The sequence below is a fragment of the Vipera ursinii genome (genome assembly GCF_947247035.1).
Source record: "Vipera ursinii genome assembly, chromosome: 4".
NCBI lineage: Eukaryota > Metazoa > Chordata > Lepidosauria > Squamata > Viperidae > Vipera > Vipera ursinii.
Window position 1 is genome coordinate 48,566,344 of NC_139514.1, and position 26,475 is coordinate 48,592,818.

Sequence of the window (26,475 nt, forward strand, 5' to 3'; positions counted from 1 at the left end):
CGTTACATCTGTATCCTCTAAAGATTAAAGCCCAATGCTATATTCAAGAAGCTGTAAGCAGAATACCTTTTTTTAGATTGAAAATTGATTATTAGTAAGGATTAGTAAGGATCTCCTCCGTGCGCTGCACTGGCTTCCAGTTGCCTTCCGTGTGAAGTTCAAGGTGCTAACAATGACATACAAAGCCCTACATGGCATGGGTCCGGACTACCTACGGGAGCACCTTCTGCCAATGTCAGCACCCCACCGTCCTGTGCGCTCCCACAGAGAGGGCCTCCTCAGGGTGCCACCGCTCAAGGAATGTCGGCTGGTGGCCCCCAGGGGGAGGGCATTCTCAGTGGGTGCGCCAGCCCTCTGGAACTGCTTGCCAACCGAAATCCGGATGGCCCCCGACCTCCGCACCTTCCAGCACGACTTAAAAACTTACCTGTTCCAGCAGTCCGGCCTGGCCTGATAGCTCTAATTGGGGTCCCAGTTTGTTTTTACTATTGTTTTTCACTATTGTTCAATCTGTATACCTACCTTACTCTGTACACCGCCCCGAGTCCCTCGGGAGAAGGGCGGTTTATAAAAACAAATAAATAAATAAAATAAATAAATTATAAATTACCTTCCCTTTGGACCATTTAATTTCCCAAACCAAACTCAGCACTTCTCTATTTACTTTAGATTTTGTTTGGGAATGGCATATAGCTATGAGAGGCCATACTGCTAAAGCTGTCATCTTTCACAATGCAGGACATAACTATACCAATTCCACACAGTGAGGCATCGCAACCAATTTCATTAGTAAATGCAGGTTATAATAAGCGAGTATCATGTCTGATGTCACCATTTTCTGGGAAAGTTTGTTTTGTCCACTGACATGTCCTCCCTATTTAAATAAAGAGTGGCTACATTGGTACAAATCTATTATAATCCTGAAAACAAACATTATATCTTGGATGCATCCTATGGCCTCAGGACATTCATAACTGACTGAATTACTCCTATATACTTATGCATTAATGGTGTGATCACAATATGCAATATCAGGTTTTAAAACTCACATTTGGCCTGTTGCTTTCAAAACCCACCAATTTTTACAATGTTGTCTTAAGGTTTTGCAGATATTTCTCATTAATTTCTATGATGACAATGATGTCATTTAAATAGGATAGAATTCCTGGAATGCCTGGAAAGCCTAAAGCACTTGTGTAGATACTGCTCCAAAGCAAAGTATATTATAATAATATATATATATTGTGTGATATTTATGATAAGAAATACCTTAGAATCTTCCTCTACTTCCTTCTGTAAATTAATTTCTGCTTGGTCTATTTCATTTAACCTACAACTGGATTATCCAAAATGTCCAGCAAAGACATGCACGTATGCTTGTTGCTCAGCTTGTAATTATGGGTCAATGGTAACTTCAAAATCCCCACTGATTCCCAGTTCTGTTCTATTTAGCTATAAAACCACAGGTGTAGGACATAGACTCCTTTCAAAAAGAACATTTTGAAGAATTCCCTCAGGTTCTCTCCAATCCAGTTCAAATTCTGTCTTTTTGTATATAGCATATGAATCTGGACTTTCACATGGCTTTCTTACGACACTTGTTTGCCTTGGATCAATTTATTTATTTATTTATTTATTTATTAATGGGACTTATATCCCGCCCTATCTCCCGAGGGACTCAGGGCGGCTAACAACAACAAAACTTAAAGGTCTCTGTACAGTAAATTAAAATTAAAAATTGAAATAAATTAAAATAAATTAAAAAATAGAGTTAAAATTGTAAACATAATTAAAATCCCTGTCAGTCCAGGTCAGCCAGGTGGAAAAGGAGTGTTTTGAGGCCGCGGCGAAAGGACTGGAGATCTTGGGCCATCCGAAGCTCAGGGAGGAGCTGGTTCCACAGGGCTGGTGCTCCCACAGAGAAGGCTCTTCCCCTGGGGGTCGCAAGCTGACATTGTCTAGCCGACGGTACCCTGAGGAGGCCTTCTCTGTGTGAGCGTACTGGGCGATGGGAATTCGTTCCCGGCAGCAGTTTGAATGTATTGAATGTATTTGAATGTATCAGTGCCATCTTTGAATACATACAGATGCTACACTTTCCAGCTTACTGGTGGTGGTGGTGGTGGTGTCCATGAGAAGGATGGAATGCAAACTGCTGATACAATTCCAACTTAGCAGCAGCATGACTTCACCTTGTCATTTCACAGCACGCAGGTCCAATACACTGTGGTGATTATTTTATAATTACCTGTATCCTTCCAATGGGAACATTTCATCCAGTGTAAGTTCTAACTATATTTCTCATGGCTATAATTTTTTTAAAAAAACTATTAATTTTATGCTACAATTGATGAGTAGATTTTGCCATTCCTTTCTACTGTGATGACTATTCTTGGCCTCATTTTACCTTTTTATCTATAGATTTTCAAATTAGTAATCTATCATCAATGGCATCTAATACTGCACATTTTTCAAAGCAATGGCTTTCAAACAATTTAGCAAATTGTTTGCTTTTCCCTAAGTGACTGGCTGTCTGGCTATGTTCCACTTGATTAAAATTTTCTCAAGATTTCCTCCTTAAATCTGCACTGAGTTTCTATATGTACTACCCCTACGATAACCCAGTTTGTTTTGACCTTTTCCTCTTGGTTATCGTTATTTGATTTTATCCCATTTTAATATATCTATTGATCAACTCAAGGCAGTGAGCATACTGCATAGAAACAGTGAATAAATCTAGTAATCCTGCCTCCTATTTTCCTAAAAACAACCTTGTGAGGTGGATTGGGCTGAGAAAGAATGAGAGAGTGCCTGCCTCAGCTACCCAGCCAGTTTGCATGTCTAAAGGAGGCCTAGAACTCAGTCTTCTGGTTGATAAGCCAGCATCTTAACACTTCATCAAACTGGCTCTCTATAATTATTTTTTAATTCAAACAGGGAGCTCTAATATTTGCTTCCATGCTTAAATGTTTAATCTGTCGCTCTTATGTATTTTGTTTTCTTGTAGAATTCCATAATTAGCGGGTCTTCTAATGCTTCATTAGGTCCTTTGCTAAACTTGAAATATCCAGTCATTCTCTTAAGTGCAACTGCATTCTTGCAATGAACTCTCCTTTTTATTTGTACTTATGAAACAATACAATCAATAGCAGCTTTGGCCTCCACATTTCTGCATCACTGCTGCTAGTTTTGGAAAGGTGACCTGCTAGTATTTTTGTGAGGCTATTAAGCTTCTCAATACGTTGTGTGCTTTGTCTCCCATAACTCTCAGGGAAACAGTTTTTTTCCCTCGTTTGCCTCAAATAGCTCTGTATATAATGTCTCTCTGTATATAATGTCCAGTCATCTGTGGTACTATGAAATACATCGATCTTTCCAATAAACAAGCTCTCCTGGTGGGTTCTTTTTCCCTTTTCCCTTTACTCACTGTCAGAAGTTCAGCTTTATTTTTGTTTGTCGATTTGTTTTTACTATCCTCTCTCTCCAGAGAAAAGATAAGGCTTGAGAGATTTTTGTTATAGTCCCACTTTATGCTGACAAACACTAGAATTAAGACTAGATGTTTTGGGCTGCTTGTCGTCTTCAGAAAAACTTCTAGAGCTAGTCTGCAAGAATGATAACTTATACTGAAAGCCCAAGGCAGGTGAGTAACAGTATATGAACAAAACATAATTAAATCAATGAGATAGCTTAACATCATTATTCTAATTTTAGTTGGGAAAAGTTAGGCATGATCTTAAATATGTCGATGCAATGGTTCAGCTGGGCCATTACTGAATACCACATAGTGCAAAGGCTACATCTATTTATCTTCATAAATTCATTGAACACGTCAGAGGAGCAATGCCCATTCTTCTGTCAATACATTAGCAAAGCATGCTTAGTAATGCATGCAGCAAAATACCCTAAATTGTTTCTATCTGAAGATTTTATCACAATTTCTCTTTATTTACATTCAAACAAACAATTTAAACTTTCAGTACAAGACAATTAATGAATGAGTGGGTTTTATTTATTTAGTATAGAAAATATTGACAGTGGGTTAAAAAAGATAGGAATTTCATCATAATAAAATGAATGTGTCCACACACCAAAAACAATAATTTATATAGAGGATGGGGCAATTTCTTTTTCTTTTTTAAAAAGTCCAGCAGATTTTACTAATGATAATTTCTGGGAAGAAGGTGAAAAAAACCCAAGATGGTATTTAATAGTTTAAAATCCCCTGTACTTTTGTTCACCTAATGATCAGAGTAGAGATTGGCTTGAAAATATGAAGAAGTTTAACTAAAGTCTCCCCACCTACATGATTTATGTCAAGTATGCATATTATCAAGCTTCTCTTTCTTGATTACAGACTGTTACCTACTATGTGCCAAATATAGTCAATCTTTTTAAAATTACAGGAAATCTATGTTCAGTTTCCTCCATGTGTGTACACATTTATTCAAAGAATTAACCCTTTCAATAATTCAGTCCAGCTACAGCTCTACTACATAGTAACCAAAATTAAAATAATATTGAGGTTTCTAGTTTTTCAAATATAATTGTAAATCATAAAATTAATAATTGTAATATTATAAATCATAATATTAGAATTATAAATGATACTGCAACATATTAAGCAGGATGGATAGAAAACAAATAACTGCACGGTTAAGTGCCAAAGTTAAGTTGTGCAATATGGGGTATTATTATGATAATTCAATGCAGTCAGACTGGATTTGGCCTTTTTTGTCTACCTATCAAGTCCTTTCCAAAGACTTTGAATATGAATATGTGGATGTTTGATGGTCTTACAGATATTGCCACAGGATGTAAGCTGTTTTGAGTAAAGCTGCCTTTTGCAAGTGACTGATGGTGAATTTGTCAATGCTGATGCTGATGTTTAGTGATGGTCCAGTTGTCTTGGGACTGAACTCAAGGCACCTATGGCTATTAGTACTACCTTTTCATCATCATCATCATCATCATTATTATTATTATTATTATTATTATTATTATTATTATTATTATTATTATTATTATTATTGTAAAGGGAGAGCCAAAGACAACTTTTGGAGAAACAGGGAAGAATATCCTGAGCCATTTCTCCTGTCTCACAAAGTTCAAATTAACATTGGGAGTGAAACATCCTTAATAGTAATGAAGTTCAAAGCTGTAATCCTAGCAACTAATTTTGCACAAAATTGATGATATACCTATACTCAGTTCATTGTCCAAATTCACATATGTTAATCCTACTACTAAAGGCTTCTGAACAAATTCAACAGCTATAAAACAAGAAGGCATATATTTCAGACTGACTCCCTAATTGTTAATTAGTTGCCAATTTATAATAAAGACTAATCCCCAAGAACAAACTGACAATTTTCATAATAAAAGGATGGACAAATTTGGATCTAATAAAGATATAAACTTGACCCAGGAGTTTTATACTTGTATATATAAGATCTGAATTAGGGATCAGCAATGAAATGGCCAAATTTGTATATGACATTAAATTATTCCAAATGATAAACTGGAATTGCAAAAGGCTTTTTAAAAAAAGTTCTCAAACTGACTGAATAAGCCTAAAAATGGCAAATAGAAAGCTGCAAGGTACTATGAAATACATCAATTTCATAGACCCAAGTTTTTAATATGCATTGGCAGTTTTGAATATGAACTGGAATGAAACTTTGGAGCATGGCAAAGAACTCAATAAAACCATAAAACAATAAAACCAGCGACCTCAATAAAAAAAACAGTGTGCTGTTGTTATAAAGATGAACACAATTAACAGTTTAAAGTAACTCCTTTGGTCCAGAGGGCACATTTGGAATTGTGAAAACAAGTCTGGATTCTTTCAGCAAGTTTTACCATAGGATAACCTTCTTTGTTTACAAAATGACCGCCATTACAAAGTTCTCATTTACAGAATACAAACTAATAAAGTTCTCTCCCATTAATATTTTAGGAACTGTATTCTACATGTATACAGATATTCTAGATCAATGGTATAGTGGCATAGAAGTAACTCATCAGGATTAATGCCTAAGCATAATATTTATTTGTGTTTTGTTTTTTCATTAGGGCTACTAACCTGTTCAATGATTCATTAACATTTGGAGTACCGGTATATCTGTAATGTAATCATTCACATTATCAAGTCATAGCAGCGGGTATCTTTTACTGCAGATACAATCGACAAAACAAGACCCACAACAAAACAAGCATATAGGCACAATGTACAGATAGTCCTTACAACAGTTCACTTAATGACAGTTCAAGTTACAGCGGCACTGAAAAAAGTGACTTATGACTATTTATTAGTTACAACTTTTGTAGCATTCCCATGATCATGTGATTAATATTCAGATGCTTGGCAACTGATTCATACTTACGGCCATTGCTGTGTCCCAAGGTCATGTGATCACCTTTTGCAACCTTTTGACAAGGAAAATCAATAGGGAAGCCAGATTCACTTAATAACCAGGATACTAACTTATCAACTGCACTGATTCACTTAACAACTGTGGTAAGAAAGGTTGTAAAACGGGGCAAAACTCACTTAACAAATGTTTCACGTAACAAGAGAAATTTTGGACTCAATTGTGATTGTAAGTCAAGGACTGCCTGTACCTGATTGGCAAAAAAAAAAGGTCATCTGACAAAAGCCAAAATTAAATATGAATGTAATATTGTTTCCTGATGTTCAGAAACATCAAAAATAGTATTTTAGATCTCTTTGCATGCATGATAACGTCAAGTGCATTGTCAAATTAAACTTGACACAATTTTCTGCTACTTGAGGGCCACAGGAGAACTTACTATGACTTGACAAGAGTGTTTCACAATGAAAAGCTAGACACTGCTCAGTAATAGATTTGGTCCATTCATACAACTGAAAATAGAAAGCTTAATCACAAATGCAAATCATTAGTTATTTCATATATTCAAACCGTGTTTCCTATAGAAAGTACAGTGTTTTTTTAACATACACGGAAATTTTATAATGCCACTGAAAAAAACCTGAGCATTAGATTCTAAGAAGAAAAGAAGTAGGGGAACCCCTGCAAAGAAGATGAGTCACCTCCATGACTTATATAAAAGATCTTGGGATTTTATAGGACTGGCTTTCTTTGCCTATCTTTCGCGGCAAGGATGTCGGGTGCAGAGCCAGACACAAGACAGATGACAGCAACTTCTGGGCCACTGAGAACCTTGCGTTTCTTTTGTATTTATGATCCTTTTTCTAAAAAAAAAAGAGAGAGAGAGAAGAACCTGCACGCTGAGCACTTCTGATTTCCATGAAATGTAACAAAAGGAAGTATGTGGCTGCTTTGCTGAACTACTTATGTCTGTGTGGAAACAGCCTTCCAATAACAGGTAGGTGTTTGCTCTTGCTCTCTTTGTTTCTAAAATAAAACTACAGGATGCAATGAAACAGAGCAGGCATGGCTCAGGAGTTGTTGGCAGGTAAACAAATGTGAGTATTTGCTTAAATAATATGAACAGTCAGCTAAAAGTATACTTATGGAACCATGGGTAGTCTTTGTATGCTATAGGCCAGAGTTATCCTGTCAAAGTAGAAGACATGGGAGACCCTTAGTAGCTTCATCGCTAATGATTTAACATTAGGCCACATCTACTACACATATGGCTATTTTGAACTGCCTTACACAGTATTTTTTTTTCTTTTGACAAGATAATTTTACAAGTTGCAATGAATCTTCTGCACTGGCCAGGTAGAACTAAAATACTGTCGTCAAAATCTTGTTACACTGAAGAACCACTGTATTAATAAGACTTGAATTAACTGTGACTCTCTCTTCCACTGACTGTATTGGATTTCAACATTGTGCTCTTTGGATTGTTTATAAATATACTATTTATTCAGCATTTAAAAAACTAAACCTTCAGGAATGTTTATCTAGAAAATGTACTTGTAATTACACATTTCTTAAAAATGTGTATTTTAGCGTTATAGACAGCCATAGAATATTTTTAACAATTTTAACTCAGGTTTTTGAACTTCTTGTATGTAGTTCCAGTTCAATTTACTGAAGTATCATTTACTAAATTCAGATAAGGTAGTCCTGTGAAATATTAAACAAAATTTGATTTTATAGGAAGAATTTTAATTTAGGATTGTCCGTCTTTACCAAATACTTCCAAGAAGCATACTAGTGGAGTGCCATAAATATATTAATGCTGTGTAGCTATTATTCAGAGATGTTAGTCTTCAGGTTTCTCTAATGGTCGAGTGATACATGCAGTGAAGTCAAGCAATAGCACTTCCTTGAGAAGTACCAATTCAGGTAATTCTGGGGGAGAGATACGTTAAATATTCAAATGTTCCTCCATTTAAAAGAGGGAAATTCCCTGCAAATGTAGGCTGTGAGGTTGAAAACTAGGCTGATCATATCTCCTACACATTCTGTTATTCTGTTTGGCAGGAGTATTTTTATTCTGCTTTGCTAATAGATACAAAATTGTAGCCTTTGATAGCAGTCTGGACTTGTTTGCATCTACAGCCACATTATTAAAGGGTACTACTGGTCATCACAGAAGCAAGGAAAATTCAAAGTATGCTTTCATAAAAAAATAATAAATAAAGTTTCCAAATAATGTTTAGCTGTAAACAAATCAGTTGGATAAATGACATTTTAATTTCTAGATGTTTCCCTTAAAAGTTCAAAATTTCTGGAAAGGTAAATGATACCCTTCAAAATAACCATGTAATATGGGCAATGTGGCTTTTATGTGGGTAGACATTATTAACTAAGGCCATATATATTCTATCCAAGGCAGAATTGAAACTGGTAACTGTGAAAAGAGTAATATTGTTCTAATTTTCACACTGGGACTAAGTACAAAAATCCGATCCTCCACTAGTTGACTTAATGAAAGCAATCCCATCCCCTTAGACAGTATTTCATTTTTCTGAAATCTGGAAGACAATACAAAACCAAATCATTTGCTTTTTCATAAGCCTCTATGAATCAGGATAAGGAATAAGAAAGATGCATTCCTGGCTACAGTAATCCAGGGAAGCCCAATTACTTATGTACTTGACTTACAAGGAAAACTCTTGCAAGGGCATCTTGAGAATCAATGATTAAAATATTCAGCTAGAGAGTATGCATTGTTGCTCATTAAGAAGGGCAATCTGGAATGCTGGTAATCATATTTTACACTTTCTTCAGATGTTGTATTATATCCTACCATTTGTTTGCAAAAGCCCATACAGTTCACATTTACTGTTTCTTCTGGGCATTTACTATTGTGCCTTGTGATTATACTTGACTGATTTAATTTAAACGAAAAAAGAAAAAGCAATTTCCATTTATCACTTAAATTAGCTTACCACATCTTAACCCAACATCTACTTCCTCTTTGTTTTTCAGTTACTAACTGAAACTACTGTGAAAACATATGCTGTTTCATTTACTTCCATCTCCCCCCAAAAGAAAAAAAAATGGAAATAAGTTGATGTACTTTAAACTAGGTTTTCTCAATTGCTAGAGCTACAGTTTAGGACAGTGAAAATATACCCTATGAGACAAAAATGCCAAGTCTCCACAAAAGTCCCGCTTTATAGAACCATCAGAAGCTGCTTCTCGAATACAAGCAGGTGGTGCCAACAGAGAAAGGATCATTACGTTTCACTCACATGGCAATCCACAAAATAGCATGTACTATATTCATATATTTAATTAATATGATTCTTACTCTTGAAGTTGGAAAGGGGAAATCTAATTTCAAATTTTCATACAACCACAAAATTCATCAAGCAATCGTCAACAGCTTACTACCCGTAGCTTAGCATGTTTGATAAATATAGTACATTGCAGAGAGCAAAAGCAAGTCTCTCTACTTCCTGCTTTTCTTAGATCTCCTTAAAAGAACAAATAAACCAAATCACTTTTAATATAGAAAACATCTGCATTCTAGGGCAATTATCTTTAAAGTGTCTTATACATTTATAATATTTATACATTGAAATGAGACTTGTTTTAATTCTGAACATTAAAGAGAACTATTTTTACATTGCTTTTGTTCTAATGACTTTAGTAATTTTATTCACAATGCACTTTTCTCAGCAATGAACTCAATTAATTCAGTGAAACATATTCTCAAGAATTGCATCTTCAGATTTGTTTTGGGGGAAAAAACACAACAACTTGTGCCTTTGAGTTATTGCAAACACCTGGTGACCGGTGAGACAAGAAGTGGTTTATCCCTGCCTGCTTTCTGGGGTTGAGAAGCGATGATTGGCCCAAGGTCACTCAGCTGGCCACATGAATTGAGGGGGGGACACTATTTAAAGCTAAATAACCACTACACCAAGCTGGCTCTCCTTCAGATATTTAACACAATTAAGATAATCTTTTTTTTCAATTCACTACTTTTACCCAATTTAAATATTTTCAGTGTATGTATACTCAAACTCAGTTTAAAAAATGGTATAATTGTTACAAATAAAGCTGTTGATCAGACGTATTTCCTATTAACAGAATAGATTAATCACTATTTATAAAACTTTACATGTTACAGTACTTGATTTCTTCTTTGCTACGTATCCATTGCCTTAAATTTCTTGCTGCTTTTATATTATAGGTAATTTGGAGAGAATTGTCCAGAAGCTTCATTTTATGGATAACCTTAAATCTGCAGGCCATACACTGTTAATGCTAATTGTGATAGGTGTTTTATCTCTAATCAACTCCTACATGTTAGCATTAATAGGGTGTGGTGCTCTTTTCCAGAAGTAATATGGAAAACACTGCTGCTCATGGCAAGAAAGCAAAGAGAATTTTTTAAAAAAAATAAAGGAAAGTTTCATTTACCAATTTGCTAGCATGCATTCATTTTCTTTCAATAAAAGTAAACCACTTTATCAATACATCTTTATGAAGGCAACTGATTAGCACAGATGAGACACTACAACTTTTCCTGTGATGTCAAAACCCATCCATGTTGATACCAGCAAGCTACAACAAATAAAATGATGCACAATGTATTAGTAAATAAATGTTCTCAACCCCGCCCCCCCAAAAAAATCAGGTTAAAATATTCCACATTACAGAGTATACTTTGGTTATGTACCACCACTGAATGTAAACATAGCGGCCTTGTAGCTCATACAGAAAGTTTCTGAAGTTCAAAGTTAAAATTTCTATCTACTAGTAAGAGCTTTGACCACAATTCCCATTATTTCTATCCATGGCTACGCTGGGTACAGATGATATAATCTGCAGTTAAAAATACATGAAAACTTATCATATTAATAATTCACAAACTCTAGCTCTTAAATAAATCTGAAAAACAAACATGCTATGCTCTTTAGTTGTAAAGAACATTAAACACATTTTATTTTCTTACAGCAGGATAGTTTAAGTTTCCTTTTAAAAAAGAGACATTTCAAAATTTCCATACTCCCACCTATCCTTTTGCATAGAACCACTTTTTCTCCTTTCACTGTTTCAATGTTTCCAGAAACTTCATGTTACCTAACTCACTTCCCACAGTCTGAGTTTCAGAAGCATGAAAGTTCTGCTATTTCAAGAAGACAATAAAGGAAACTTCAGTACTGTATAGTGGATCAGAGATCACCGAGATTCAATAAAAATGTTTCAATTGCAGCCATCATAAGCGTAGATTAATTCCCTCATACACTAACATGATTTTGCCTATATAAAGAAGAGCCTTATTATCTGCAATCCACACAACACATTACAGAAATGTAGGGGTATGTGGTTAGAAACTATGACTGGTATCAATTCTTGAAAGCAATGGATATTTGATTTGGCTTCAGGATATTTCCAAGAATTAAGGATTAATACAGATAATTCAGGCTACTCTTTCTGAACAAGGGGACCATGGCAATACAGACTGCATTATGATAACCCCACACACTAAAAAGCCAAATATTAACATAAAAAAGGTAAAAGCCAGGCCCATACACAATTAAAGTGGAATAATCTGAAATACATTTCAGGCTGATGAATTTACAAGATTGCAAACTACAAATTACAAATTCCTTTTCGATAGCCTCATTGCGTCCTCAGTTAATTGGTTTTTCTCTTATATTTACCAGCATTTAAATAATTGTCACTAGTAGATGGAAATTTCAACTTTGAACTTCAGAAAATTCCTGTACAAGCTACAATGCCCTCATGTGTACATGCAATAGTGGTACAAACCCAAATTAAAATACGTTTGTAAAATATCATCTTGGTACAAAGTATATCCACTGTAGCTATACTGAAACAGTACCAGCATTTACCAATTGACAAATGTCAATTTGAGCACTGCAATCTAAATACAAAGATTAGATCTGATCATGCAACTTGGTGGCATTGCTCTAATTAATACCCAATTTTTCCTATTTTATTCCTCCCAAATATTTGGACTGGGCAACCCCTGGAATTCACAGTCAGACTCTTGCAAGTTGAAATGTTTAGGAATGGACAGTTCAGCACATTTCAGAACATTAGAGACTAAGGAGGTCTGGTCTAAAGCTTTGGTTTTTAATTAGAGGAAGGTTCTGTAAAATAATCACATCGAAGCACATTCAGGAATCAATGCAGGGAACCACTTAAAAGCAGCAAATCAAACTAGATGACTGTGAAGCACACTTTGTTAGGCTGGTAAAAACACTCTAGATTTTAAAAGGTCAGTAGCCAGTCCAAATTCTACCAAATGTTTAACCTCTTATTACCAGAGCTCTTTTGAACTGGTAAGCACTTCATTCCCTCAGCTCTTAGCTTCTTTAATGTGGTCAGTTTCAAAACTAACCTTTGTTCTTTCTCTCATGCTGAGGTATTAAACTTTGATACTAGTTCTGCCTACACAACTGGTTCAACTCAATTCTCAGCATTCTGAATATGGTCTCAAGGCTGGCCAGTCAGATTATGTATTAATGGCTGAAAGCTAATGTTTACATTCAGTGTTCTTTGGGCAAATTTAATTCTTTGTTAAGAACTAAAAGGGGACCATGGTAATAGAGACATCCAAACATTTACTGATTTTTTTGGAATAAAGATTATAAGCATATTAAATAAGTTTTTCTGTGCCAGCCTCTTTCTTCTCAACTGCCTACCTCTATAGAGTTGCATTTCACCAACTTAGCCTATGTCTGTTGCCTCCACCAACAGTTGCCAAAAAGACACAATTGAGTCCCACTAAGGAGGAAAGGATTCTTCCCCAAAAGCGGCAAGGTCATCCTGATATATCTATTTTTCTAGCACTCCTGCAGATAAAGAGGTAGAATCAGCATTTTTTTAGTGTCCTGGGCAAAACTTGGCACTCCAGAAAACAAGCATGTATCTTAAAATATTTTCTGAACATGTTTATTTTTAAACTGGACTAGGGCACTTGCTGCATTGGTTCAGTAAGCACAAGTGAAGCTCTCTTTGCCTTCAAAGAGGTTCAAGAATATTATTTCAAAAATATTTTGTAACATCCAGCTGAAGCATGACAGGGTTAAAGTCTACTGAACCTGCTATTTTCATCTCATTCAAGAATGAACATCTGTGGGTATTTCAATGCTTTGCTCTTATAGCCCATGGATAAATGTGTTGTTGTTTTTCCTAATCTCTATCCCAATTATTTAAGTAGTTCAAATCAATTTGGCTCCAAATTGCAAGGACAAATTCAATCACGCCCTCTTTGAATCTTCCACTCAAACTGAATTGGAGTGATGTGTATGGGCTTGTTGCTCATATTCATTAATTGTGAACTGTAGAGGTATTAAAGCTGTGAGGAGAATCCTCATTTGCCAGGATTAGTATCTGAACTCCTCTCTCATTTTGCAACAGGCTTTGAGGGCCTGCAGATACTGTAAAACACCCCTAGATATGCAACCTTTTCTATGTACATCTATTCTATTATGTCTACATTCTGTTTCTATGTACATCTATGTTCTAATCTGACAGAGCAAGGGTGATGTTCTGTGAGTCTCTGGAAACCTTCTCTCGAAGAATTTTTCAAGGTATTGATCTGAACAATGAATCGGTACTTTAAAACAGTCTCAATTTAATTCTTAGCATTTCCACACATACAGATTAGAAAGGGTCAGGCTGGTTCAATGTTCGTAATTTCATTTCCATCATTTGTTTCTTTTGGTCTTCTTTCACTGATCTGTAAAACACAATAGATTCTTGAGGTAAAGTATGAACTTTCATATATCTTTTGCTCAATCCCCAAATCCATTCCAATTCGTCCCCCTTATTCACTGTTCGTACTGATCACCCTGCATGTTGGCAGCCACCCTCTGATTTTCTGAATGAGAACTCCACGGATAAACTGCAAAATCTAGGCAGACATGGTCACATTAAACTGGTGGTTTAAGCCTTGTGGGAAAAATATAATTCATTTCTCATTAATTTTTGCTTCAGAATACTACTGAAACAAACACACATGGAATGTGATTTGGTTTAATATTCAGACGAGCTGGAAAGAAAGAGGATCCAGAAATGCTTTAGAATTATGCTTACTAGTAGATCTTCTAATAGATGTATTAATATACAGGATATTACTGAGCATTTAGGAAATGCATATACATATATAATTTTATACATACATAAAAATTGTATACATACATAAAAACATGAAAGCAGTACTAAAATTTGAAATCTTAGTTTTTTGGCAATAGTTTAAATTAGCTGATAACATTTGTCTGACAATGCCATGAATCTTAAACCCAATTCCTACTACTACTTTTATACAATCAAACCAAAAATTAGTTTTCCAATTCAGTACTCTCCCTATTCCATCCATGGGCAAACTAAAGCTTCAAGACTCTTCAAATCATATACTGTATGTGCAGCTCTCACTGCTGCTTTTGGTCACAATTGTCAAATTTGCCATCCAAAGATGAAAATCCCATGTAAACTATAAATACAACAAAAATAGACACTCTCACAGCCCCAAACCCAGTGGCAGATGGGTAAGAATAACTCTCTGCTTTTTATAAACAGCAAAATAAGAACAATAATTTTCATTTCATTTGTATACATACATAAAAACATGAAAGTAGTACTAAACTTTGAAATCTTAGTTTTTTGGCAATAGTTTAAATTAGCTGATAACATTTGTCTGACAATGCCATGAATCTTAAACCCAATTCCTACTACTACTTTTATACAATCAAACCAAAAATTAATTTTTCCAATTCAGTACTCTCCCTATTCCATCCATGGGCAAACTAAAGCTTCAAGACTCTTCAAATCATATATGTGCAGCTCTCACTGCTGCTTTTGGTCACAATTGTCAAATTTGCCATCCAAAGATGAAAATCCCATGTAAACTATCAATACAAGAAAAATAGACACTCTCACAGCCCCAAACCCACTGGCAGATGGGTAAGAATAAGTCTCTGCTTTTTATAAACAGCAAAATGACAACAATAATTTTCATTTCCAATGTCAAAAAAAGAAGTGTGTACACAATATAAAAAGTGGATCGATATAACATACAAAGAATAACAAAATAGTGCTATGCTATTGCCATTCCTTCCAGGCCCAGGAACGTAAAAAATAGTTTTGTCCCTTACATATTATGAACATCTTATGAAATGCTCTTCTTCACACATTGGTACATACTAGGTAGTCCTCAATTTATGACCATTAGTTTAACAACTGTTTGAAGTTACAATGGGACTGAAAAAAGTGCCTTAGAACTGGCCCTCACATTTACATCAGTGTCCCCATGGTCAAGTGATCACCATTTGCAACTTTCCCAGGCTATAATCAATGAGAGAAGCCAGATTCGCTTAATGACTGTGGCAAAAAATGTCATAAAATTGGATGCCACTTAATGACTACATTATTTAGCAATGGACATTCCAATCACAATTATGATCACAATTATGCTAGGAAAAAATCTAGAGTAGCAGAGCAAAACAATGATTATAATTTCTGGTGCATTTTTATCTGAAATATTGACATTTTACATTACATTTCTATTACAGGATTGTGCTTCTTCATAGCTTTAGGAAAAATAAGTCATGCAAATATAGTGATTATTCTTTGAGGTTTAAACTTACTAGTTTCTGCGATCTTTTCCGCAATCTGTGCCATATAGTATGATAAAGCTGTAATGAAACAGAATCAGTCAACCTATAAATCATTATTACTATTTTGCAATGAAAATGTGCTTGTGTGTTGTGTATTTATGGACAAAATGTCATGAGAGGATCAAATAACCACATTTCATAATCTTTTAGCTTTTCTATATAAAACCTCTCAAAAGTTAAAGAGGAAAAGTCAAGCTGTATTTCTTAAGAATAAACATTATATTCCATTATTTTGGGCACTAGTAGGATGTGTGTGTCATTAAAATTTAATGTTTCTCTGGAAGACATTTCTTTTCTCAAATATATCAAGCAGATGAAACCGTTTGGGTGAAAGTGATGTCACATTTTGTAAACAAATTTGAAAAGTTTGGCGGAATCATTTCCACTAAAGTTGAAAACTCTAAGATGCTGGCTTTGTACTATTTATTTCTAGTAAAAGGAGGAACAAGAGATGGTTTCCAATTCCCCACCATTTTTTCTTTAATTCTCCTTATAGATTCTAAGCTATGGAGTACGGACTAGTTAATAATTGCCTTTCCTTATAATTCTTACATTAATTGTTGCTGGTGGTTGTGCGGCATAAACCCATATGTAGCCCTTTCTTTTTTTTTTACTGGCCCTGAAACTCTTCAGTATTGCACTACAAAATTGAAAGCATGCTGTTTTTCATTCTTTTAAAAAAACTGCCAAAAACATGGTTATTTTTTCAAAACATTTAATGTACTTATTTTATTTTTTAAAAAGACCTCAAAAATTCCCCAGTTTTAAAAAGGGCAAAAGATTTTCTCCTGCCTCATGAGAGATGTTAGTGAATTTAGGATGAGGAATTTGAAAGATATTTACTGCTCACCACCCTAAGTCTATATTCTCTTTCTTATCCTAAACAAAAATACTGGTAAATAAATAGATTACTAACCTTTAAATGATATGGTATAGAGATACCTTGGAATCTTCTTCTTAATTCAGACTGGCTGCTTTGAAGATTATGAGCTGCTGTTACTTCGTACTGATCACACAAGCTAGTTCTTGAAATATGAGGTCCTTCACTAATGTCTACAAAATCACCAAATCTGGTTGAAAACAAAACACAGAAAGCTTAAGCACCCCAAAATGTGTTAATAATAGCTTGAAAAAAATGCATCTGTTAACTATCGGGTGGGGTGATAAGCTTCCATTTACTGCATGTGTTGATGTGAAACTGGATAGATAACTGGAAGACAGACTAAATTTCTTAAGTGTTCCTTTATTTGGATTTTTGCATAAGCATGGCCTGGAATCATGGCCTAAATTACTGCTCTTCTGACAAAACTCAAAACTTCTTGAATGACTGTCTTTAAGGATGTATAATGAAGTTCTCTCTGGCTGAAAATATAATGCAACATTAAACCTGTATATTTTTTTTATTTTTCTACATATTTTGCCTTTTAGACGTGCTAAAATAAAATCTTTTAATGCCAGTTAATCAACATTTCTAAAATATATTATAGCTTATGAGTGGTGATAGACTTCTCTACTGAGATAACAAGCCAAACACTGCATTGAATTGCACATGCCAATATAGTAAAATATAAACAGAATAAAAATATATTAAATGTAACATCAACATTTAGATGCATATGTGAATTAAGATTTCCTTCATGTAATTTTCAACTGGAGGCTTCCAGTACAAAGGATTGAGGCCTTATCTATCCTTTGGAACTTGTAAAATATTTGCCCTGGTCACAAAAGATAATTCCACGAGTTCTGAAAGTGGATTGGGTCACTGAACATAATGCATTTTTAGTATATTTTCATTATAATTTTAATGAAAATTAAATTGCTGACAAACCACGAACCCCAATGAGTCAGGAATAACCAGTCTCTTCTTTGACATAACTTTAAAGAAAGAGGGAGAGAGAGAGAGAGAGAGAGAGAGAGAGAGAGTGCAAAAACATGACTTTCTTCTCACTGAAGCCTTAAAACATTGCTCATTTCCTTACCTCTTCATTTATTCTCCCTGTGGCTATGAAGAATATTTCACTTCTGGTTCAGTAAGAAGACCACAAAGGGAAAGAATTCTAGCTATAAAAATAAGGCTGGTTTATGTTTTGCTCACCTATGCAGTGTTACCACTCCTTTGGAATTTTGAGCTCTTTCTTCAACCATATCCTGTTTGTACCTAAAACGCAAAGAAATACATCTATACCTAAATTTCCTATAGTATGTAATGTAAAACAATGGTAAATTCAGCTAGAAAAGTATATACACGCTATTTCATTTTTTTTTAAATCACATGTCAATTTTCCTTCCTACATGCCAATTGTAGTAACAATGGGCTAAGGAATATTTTTCTTTCTTTTCAAAAACTGAGAAAACCTCTTCCCTTTATTCTCACCATTAAAGCCTTTACTACGGCTGCTAGTATTGCTTCTAGTGGAGTTGTTCCTAAAACTTCAAAACCCTATTCTCATAGGATACACGTTGATGAATTTAAACATATTCCATTTGATTCATACTTTACCCCGGGATACCTCAGGGACCACCTGCTGCCGGCATCAACTCCCCTCCGCCCTGTGCGTTCCCACAGAGAGGGCCTCCTCAGGGTGCCGCCAGTCAGGGAATGCCAACTGGTGGCCCCCAGGGGGAGGGCCTTCTCTGTGGGCGCTCCGGCATTATGGAACCAACTGCCGGTGGAGCTCCGGACGGCATCAGACCTCCGAACTTTCCGTCGTGGCCTGAAGACCCACCTATTCGAAATAGCTGGTCTGGCCTGACGGGGGATTATGGGTTTTAATTGTTGTTTTAGATTTGTATTACTGTTTTTAACTGGGCATGGGTTTAATCTTTTTTAATTTTTGTATTGTCTTTTTTATATATGCCCTGTGAACCGCCCTGAGTCCCTACCAAGGAGAAGGGCGGTATACAAATTAAATAAAACTTGAAACTTGAAACTTACTCTTCAAAATAGAATGATGTGCATTAACTATCATACAATAAAGAATATACAACCTATATTAAGTATAGCTGCAATATATGGATATTTATTTTAACAGGAGTTATACATTGTTCAGCCATATTCCCTTTCATTATCAGTGGCATACTAATAGACAGGAAAACCAAAAGTAAATGAATAAGGAGCTCTTTATTTTTTTAATCTCAAATTATAGATCTTCTTAATGAAACACTGATTTCAGATTGTATACATGTGAGCACAGATAGATACACATCTTTTGTGAGTGACATTTTAACTCTGGCATATAGATTGCTAATACTAACTTGTTATACTCAAATATTTCAAGTGCCACTTTTGCATCGACATCCAGCACTTCAAACGGCAAATCTTTCTGAATTAATCTGAAAGCATCTTTTGAAAGAGAATGGAGATTTTCCTTCAAAAATGAGAAAAAAGAAATACTGAGCTTATACAGACTGACATGATAAGCAAGAAGGTTCAAATAATTTAAGTACCTTAAATTCTTGGTGTGCAATATTTAATCGTTATTTTGGAGACTTTTCAAGCTGTAGCTATTTAAGGTAGCTCTGTCTCTGCAGGAATATAGTTAAGCATAAAAAACTGGAACTTGTTTCATATTTACTATTCCTCCTTTCGTCCAAGCTTAAAAAAACTCAATATCCTCCATCTGCCCAGCAGTCTGGAAAATTATTTGGCTTAATCGAATTAAATATATCCACATAGGGATATCCCTTTATTTCATCAACAAATACAGAAGGAAGTTTATGAATTAATCATTTTAGCATTTACAGCAAATATTATAACAAATATTTGAGGAATAAAAGGGCAAGCTTGTAAGGCCATCCAAATCCAATTGCTACAGGTTGAAACACCATACTTTTCAAAAGGCTATTATATTAAGGCAAGAGTGAGCTTAAAACTAACCTGTCTCCTTGCATTTTTCTACATGTTACTGATTTGTTGCACAGTCAGCCAGCTGGATTAGGTATTTTATCAGCTTATTTAGTCCTGGGATAGGCAGATGTGGATGTTTAATGGTATTATTATTGTTGTTGTTGTTGTTTATTAAATTTATATGCTCCCATCTTGCCTGTTCCAGAGGGTGGAGCAACAGCAGAAAAAAATGTTTTATAATAAAAATATGACCAGACTAAATCCAGAGCTGAAGAAGTTCCAGATTTGGTTTTATACCTTTAACATTATATGAATTAAGGTCTGAATCCAGAACAGAATCTAATATTGGCTCTATCATTATAGGAGGATTGATCAATCAATTTCTGGTCTGCTAATTCTGCATACATTCGTTCACAGGTTTGTTGTTTTCAGATCAATTTGTACAAAATATTTAAATATTTTCTCACAATATACACATTTTAAACATATTTTATCCAAAAATTAAACATTTGAAAACCCAAATAAGTATTAGGCTTGATCCAGCGTCTAGGAAGTGCAGTTTAACATCTACATTTATACCACCCTTTCCTCAGGGAAAGGGTGGTATATAAATGCAATAAAATAAAATAAAAATAAAAAACAAAACAACCTGAGGTTCTCAAGTAGTTCAAAACAAGTTTTATTACATAAGAGCAAATGAAACATAGGGCAGAAACACATGAAGTTCTGTGTGAATACGAATGCCCATTGCAATTTTTACATTTAGCCATTATTCTTTTCATATATTGGATGTATTGAGTTGTCCATTAAACCAGCTTGATCTTACCTCGGTTGGTGTCCATGCATCAAGTTTGCTATCCAAGATTACATCATAGCAAAATGCTCCAGATGTCACTATATAGCAAGACAATATTTTGAAATATTGCTATGAATAGATTTTTCAAAGTAAGATATTTAAGAAATCCAATGAGAACCAGCATATAGTTACGGCATCAGAAATTTGGCTGTACAATTAATTCTAAATTCATAATTAGGCATTTTTTTAATTAAGACCAAGCAAAATGTCAAACACAGGATACAAGTTTTTGGGTTATCCGGAATTCTTCATTAGACAAGATATTATCAAAACAAATAAACCCAGGATGAAGAAATCTAAATATTAGTCTAGATAGTTAATTATTGGGTTCTAGACATCCCACTTTTAAACAACCTGTCTGATGAAAATAATGAATTGTGTGCAAATATCAATATAAGCTTTTAGGTCTTCCTCCACCATTGACACTTGCCCTGACAGAAAACTGAAGAAAGGTCTTTGTGAATGACTGAATGTCATTGACAGTGATGTAAAGAAACTGGTAGTTTCATAAATTGTCTATTATACTTTTCTTCAGCTTTGTAACCTTCCAGTGGGTTCAGACTATAATTCAAAGTATTTCGCATGCACTTTGTCTCCAAATGCTACAATACCTACATTTTGGAAAAGAGTAAATTACAGAGATTTTTCCTATGTTTATCCTAGTATTCTTCCAGAGAGTTATATTACCTGGTACTTCTGGAGCTTTAACAAGAGTAACTGAATATTCATCTTTAAATGCTTGTTCTAAAATACAGCCCAGAATCATGGCACAAGAACGCCAATAAGCCTGTAATAGATTATTAATTCAAATTATCTCAAGACAGTTCAATGTAAGCTTCAAAAGCAAATTTTAAAAGACTCAAGGCATAATTTATGAAGTTTCATGTTTGATAGCAAATGGTATTTAAAAATGCAGCCAGACATAAAAGATATTTGCCTTGTATTCTGTTTCTGGGGAATGTCACTTATTTGATGAGTCAAAAATACTCCACTTGTATTGCTGTATTTAAATCTGCAATTAATAGAAAGCCAGAAAGATGAAATTCTGTACTAAGAGAAACAGAACATCATTATATTCAAATCATTTTTGAATTAACTTCTCTACAAGTTGTTCTTGGGTTATGACCATGATGGTCCTGAATAAATGGTATACGTACTTGGTTACTGAATTTCCAGCTGCCACAAGAATCACAATTGTGATTCAAGCATTGGCAATTGCCTCATTCTTATGACAGTTACAATATTCTAGTTTTTTTTCCTGAGGAGCCCTGCTACAGAGTTAAAAGATCTGGAAAATCTCACGTTCTGTAGCATATGCCCACTTGCAGCGATCACTGTATCTGCACTCCGCAGTGTATGTATACCTGACTGGGCCATAGGCCCCCTGCAACTGTGCCAGGAATGCAAGACTTCTACCTGGCTGCACTCCCACCACAGCACCCTAAACCCTTTCCCACCTGCCCACTGGCCTGCCTGCAAGCTACCAAAAGAAAAGTTAGTAACAACTAGGACTTGCAACTTCCTGCCTGCTTCCCCTTTGGCTTTGCTTGCAGGAAGTCACAAGTTACAGTCACGGGATGTCCTTGCGTAATAACCCATGATCCTCACCTAACGACTACAACCACGATTGCCATCACTAAATGATGTGGTCACATGATATTGCGCTTTACAACCGCATCGCTCAGTGACAGACATTCCAGTCCCAATTATCAAAGTTAAGCAAGAGCTACCTGTATTTACATTCAAACAAATTTAAACCACGCATCCTTTTATCTCTCAGGTTTAATACAAACAACATAAAGCAAGAAACCCAGGATTGTTATACTTTGTTCACTTCTTCTGCGTCTTCATCTTTGAAAGTAAGAAACTGAATTTCACAAGAATGAGTCAATGGTCTGTACATATCCCAGTACTGCCCATCTACAAGGGCAAGCACAGATCTCTTAGTATACCATTCACTTAAATCTGGAAAAGATAAACAAAATAAAATAAAAATTAAATTTCAAAAATTATTACACCGTGCTAAAATCAGATTTTATTAGTGAAATAACAGTTTAAAACAACCACCTATATATTACCTAAGGTAAAAATTGTTTTTAAGAGAGGCAGCAAGGTTTCACCCATAGTTTTCTTGAACGATCTGCTATTTTTACTTGTTTTCTTGTTTTAATCCTACTATGAGACACTATCAGAATCTTTTTTGGTTAACAAGAAGAAGCCAGGATTTTTAACCCCTGTTTTTGATCAAGTTATAAATTATTTGCTAAAGAGCATGATGACTTGGAATATTTTTCTCCTTTAATAAAGCTTCATGGGGAGTTAATAAGGACAAGTGAAACTGATTTAACAAAACTGAAAGTTCCATATTGCTAGAGATTAGGTAGAAACCAAGAAATACATTAGGGAAGCAAAATGACTGGTGATCCCAAGTGAACACTTACTAGAGTGAGGAAATTTAACATTATGTATTTGTAGAAGCACAACTAACTAAACCAAAGTTCTTCTTACATGAAGCATATTTCAATTTGTTACTCAACCTAACAACACCATTTCAATTACTTACGCATAGCACAACTGTATGGAGTGGAAAGTCCTTTGTTCATTACAAATAAGGTGCCAGGATGTGATTTACCCACATGTTTTACTTCAATTTTCTCAATCCGTGGATTAAGAGACAGTTGTCTTTCTTTCTCTTTTGTGAACAGATCATTGCGCCTTTGAGCAATTTCTGCTGTTGAAAGTTGAGGAGTAGATGCAATGGAAATAAACCCTGAGAAAAAAGAATTTTTTTGTTAAAATACATTGTTTTAATTGTCCAGTATGTTCTTTGCTAATACATTTATATGAAAGTAAGTTCTATGAATTGTGATTAAAATTAATGAAGGAAAAATATTCCTTACTGCAGGACCTATAAATAATATCTGAGGAACATCTCTGGAATCTGTGAAAGTGCATTTCCTTTACTCAAAACCTAACCAAAATAACTTAATCTTTTAAGAGAAGTAAGTTCCTGTGAATTTGAGGTATGTATGTATATGGGGTAATGACAATATCACATGCCATTAATATCTATCATATTACATAATAAAATAATTATTTGAGTCTTAATAAAATATGCACAATGATGCTATGAACTTCACTGTGCAAACACCTTACCATACACAATGCACACTGCTCCTCCAATATATCAGACCTGTCAACCCTGCTTTTCTTACCACCAACAATTATCAAGAAAATATTCTTCAACTTAAGGAGCATTGAATTTGAAATGTCAGGGTACAAAATCTCCAAGGTCGAAAAGAAAGGCACCAGAATCACATAAAACAAACTGAAGTCAATCTTCACAGTCCTGGAATCCATTATTAAATTCCAGGTTAAACTTGGAAATGCAAGTCTTTTTCTCGATACTATGCAAGTGGTTATCTGACTTTCACTAATTATTTAAAGCAAACAGCCATCTCCATGCTCAGAAAGCTGTTCTTGCAAAATTTAAGAAGGACATGAGGAGTCCTTGATGCTCTCTGAGATTGTTTTCTTGCACACATTTTGTTACCAAACTAGGCAACATCGGCGTCAACTTCCCTCCGTCCAGTGCGCTCCCACAGAGAGGGCCTCCTCAGGGTGCCGCCAATCAAAGAATGCCGATTGGTGACCCCCAGGGGGACAGCGTTCTCTGTGGGCGCGCCAGACCTTTGGAACTGCTTACCGGTTGAGCTCCGGATGGCCCCCGACCTTCGCTCCTTCCGGCGCGATCTCAAAACTTTCTTTTTCGAACAAGCTGGCCTGGTCTGATGGGATGGGGTTGGGTTGGGTTTTTATAAATAGTTTTAATTTTAATATGTATTAATTTTATGGGCATAATGTTTAATGGCTTTTTAATTTTTGTATTCTATTTTTATTGTGTATTGCCCTGTTCACTGCCCTGAGTCCTTCGGGAGAAGGGCGGTATACAAATTAAATTATTAAATTATTAAATCAGTCCTAGTAGGGAGTGGGGTTTGCTCTCATTTTATATTCCAGTGGCTTGACCTGTCAGTGTTGGTGGGAGTGATCTTGATTGTTTTTTGGTCCCAACCAAATGTTAATCTAATGTTAATCTTGGTGTTAATCTCTACTCAGCTGGGTGTTGATTGCAGGTGAGGAGGTGCTCTAGTCTTTTTGTTCCCTTTTGGGCTGGTTGATTGTCTATTTTGAATGGCATATCAATGTTCTCTGTGCCTGTCAGAGTTAGGGCCATCAAAAGGCACACAGATATAAACAACATCTACATACCAGTCAAAAGAGACAATCAATGAGCCAAAAGGGGAACATTAACATTCAGATTAATATTAGACCAATAATCCAGACACAAACAATACCCCAATCAAGGAATTGCCAAACAAGCTAACAGCAAACAGGCCAACCAAAGAACCACAAAGACCATCCCCACTAACATTAACAGGGCTAGTCACTAGAATACAAACTGAGAGCCAATTTGTATTCTACACCATAACCAGCAATGCTGCTGCTGCCTGGTTTGGGTAATGAAACGTCTGCAAGAAAACAATCCAAGTCAAAAGAGCACAAAGGGCGCCACATTTCAATTCTGAGCAGATATTCTGCTCTTATCGTTAAGCAGGGCAGGCAGGCATTGCAGTATTTTAATCTAAGCAATACCGCAGCCAAGACACATCGAAGTCAACGGCAATGTAACCCTTCCTTAGTTGTATCCCTTGAACCCAGAGCTTAAACCAGCCATCCCTCGGGTTCCTCTGTAGGCTTACTTTTGCTGCAACCCCGCCACAGTCCGCCAGCCAACCAAACTGAAGCCATCGCGGATTCCCCTTCCCTCGTCCTCCTCTACCTTCTCTGAGCGGTCCGACGCACTTCGCGTCCTCCGGAAACATCGATCGCGACAAAAGCGTTCCGTCTCTCGCGGTTCCTGTCTCGCCTTCGCTTCAGCGATAATCGACGCTGTCTGGATCCTGATGCTTCTTCTTTTTTTTTTTTTTGCACAGCTACGAGAAAAGAACTTATTTTGAGGAGGGGAGACTTATCTCCTAGCTGTAAAGCCTTCTTTTCTAAGGCTACCTTATCGATGCTACGAAGACCCGAATAGCCACTCAATAAGAGCCAAGGAGTACCGATGATTTTGTTGCGGAAAGAAAGAGATAGACTCCGCTCAATCAGAAGAGACGTGCGAGAGAGAAGCTAAGGCGACCGGTGGAAACGAGGCATTGACACCGAGGAATAAAGTTGCACTAGTGGAATTTTTGCTTGGAGGCACAGCTAGAAGGAGATTTGTCAGGAGGCCGGTGGAAAGCAGCCACTTTCCTATCTGTTTGAACTGTGTGATCTTGAATCATAGACAAACGTTCTTTTATTTATGACATGGATATGCAGCACTGCACCGTCTGGAGCCTGTATAGTTTGCTTTAAAATCCTGGGTAGTTTCTCGTTACTTGGAGACGCAAATAGGCTACCTTGCACCAAATTCTGCTTGTTTCCTATACGGAACTAAGGGTGAGATGGAAAACTGGAGTGTGCGTAAAACTGGCTCCAATTAAATTATGATGGTGATGATTCATATTTGTGTTCATTCTGAAACTGCAATCGTAAAACCCTTTACTGCGAAGTAACTCCAATTAAAATAAACACAATTTATTTCTTCTCGATAAATATAAATGAACGGGAAGGGTCCCAAAGGAGGGAGGTTGTCTTCAAAGA

The 26,475-nt window shown here is 35.7% G+C and overlaps 1 protein-coding gene across 1 annotated transcript; it reads right to left on the minus strand.

Moving 5' to 3' along the window:
• Window positions 1-14,003: 14,003 nt before the first annotated feature.
• MRPL39 (mitochondrial ribosomal protein L39) lies at window positions 14,004-25,632 on the minus strand. Its single transcript, XM_083361617.1, has 10 exons — window positions 25,533-25,632; window positions 23,333-23,539; window positions 22,595-22,734; window positions 21,457-21,556; window positions 20,740-20,807; window positions 19,322-19,434; window positions 18,162-18,224; window positions 16,983-17,136; window positions 16,037-16,084; window positions 14,004-14,130 (listed from the first exon to the last, which is right to left on the minus strand). The coding sequence occupies exons 1-10, from the start codon at window positions 25,579-25,581 to the stop codon at window positions 14,065-14,067; spliced, it is 1,008 nt and encodes a 335-aa protein (XP_083217743.1). The 5' UTR covers window positions 25,582-25,632; the 3' UTR covers window positions 14,004-14,064.
• Between the last annotated feature and the right edge of the window lie 843 nt (window positions 25,633-26,475).

Coding starts and splice junctions, on each gene's coding strand:
- MRPL39 (XM_083361617.1), bottom strand. CDS start 25,581: ATGGCTTCAGTTTGGTTGGCTGGCGGACTGTGGCGGGGTTGCAGCAAA. Junction 22,735..23,332: donor TCCATACAGTTGTGCTATGC/GTAAGTAATTGA, acceptor TATCTTTTCCAG/ATTTAAGTGAATGGTATACT. Junction 19,435..20,739: donor ATGCATGGACACCAACCGAG/GTAAGATCAAGC, acceptor TCATTTTTGAAG/GAAAATCTCCATTCTCTTTC.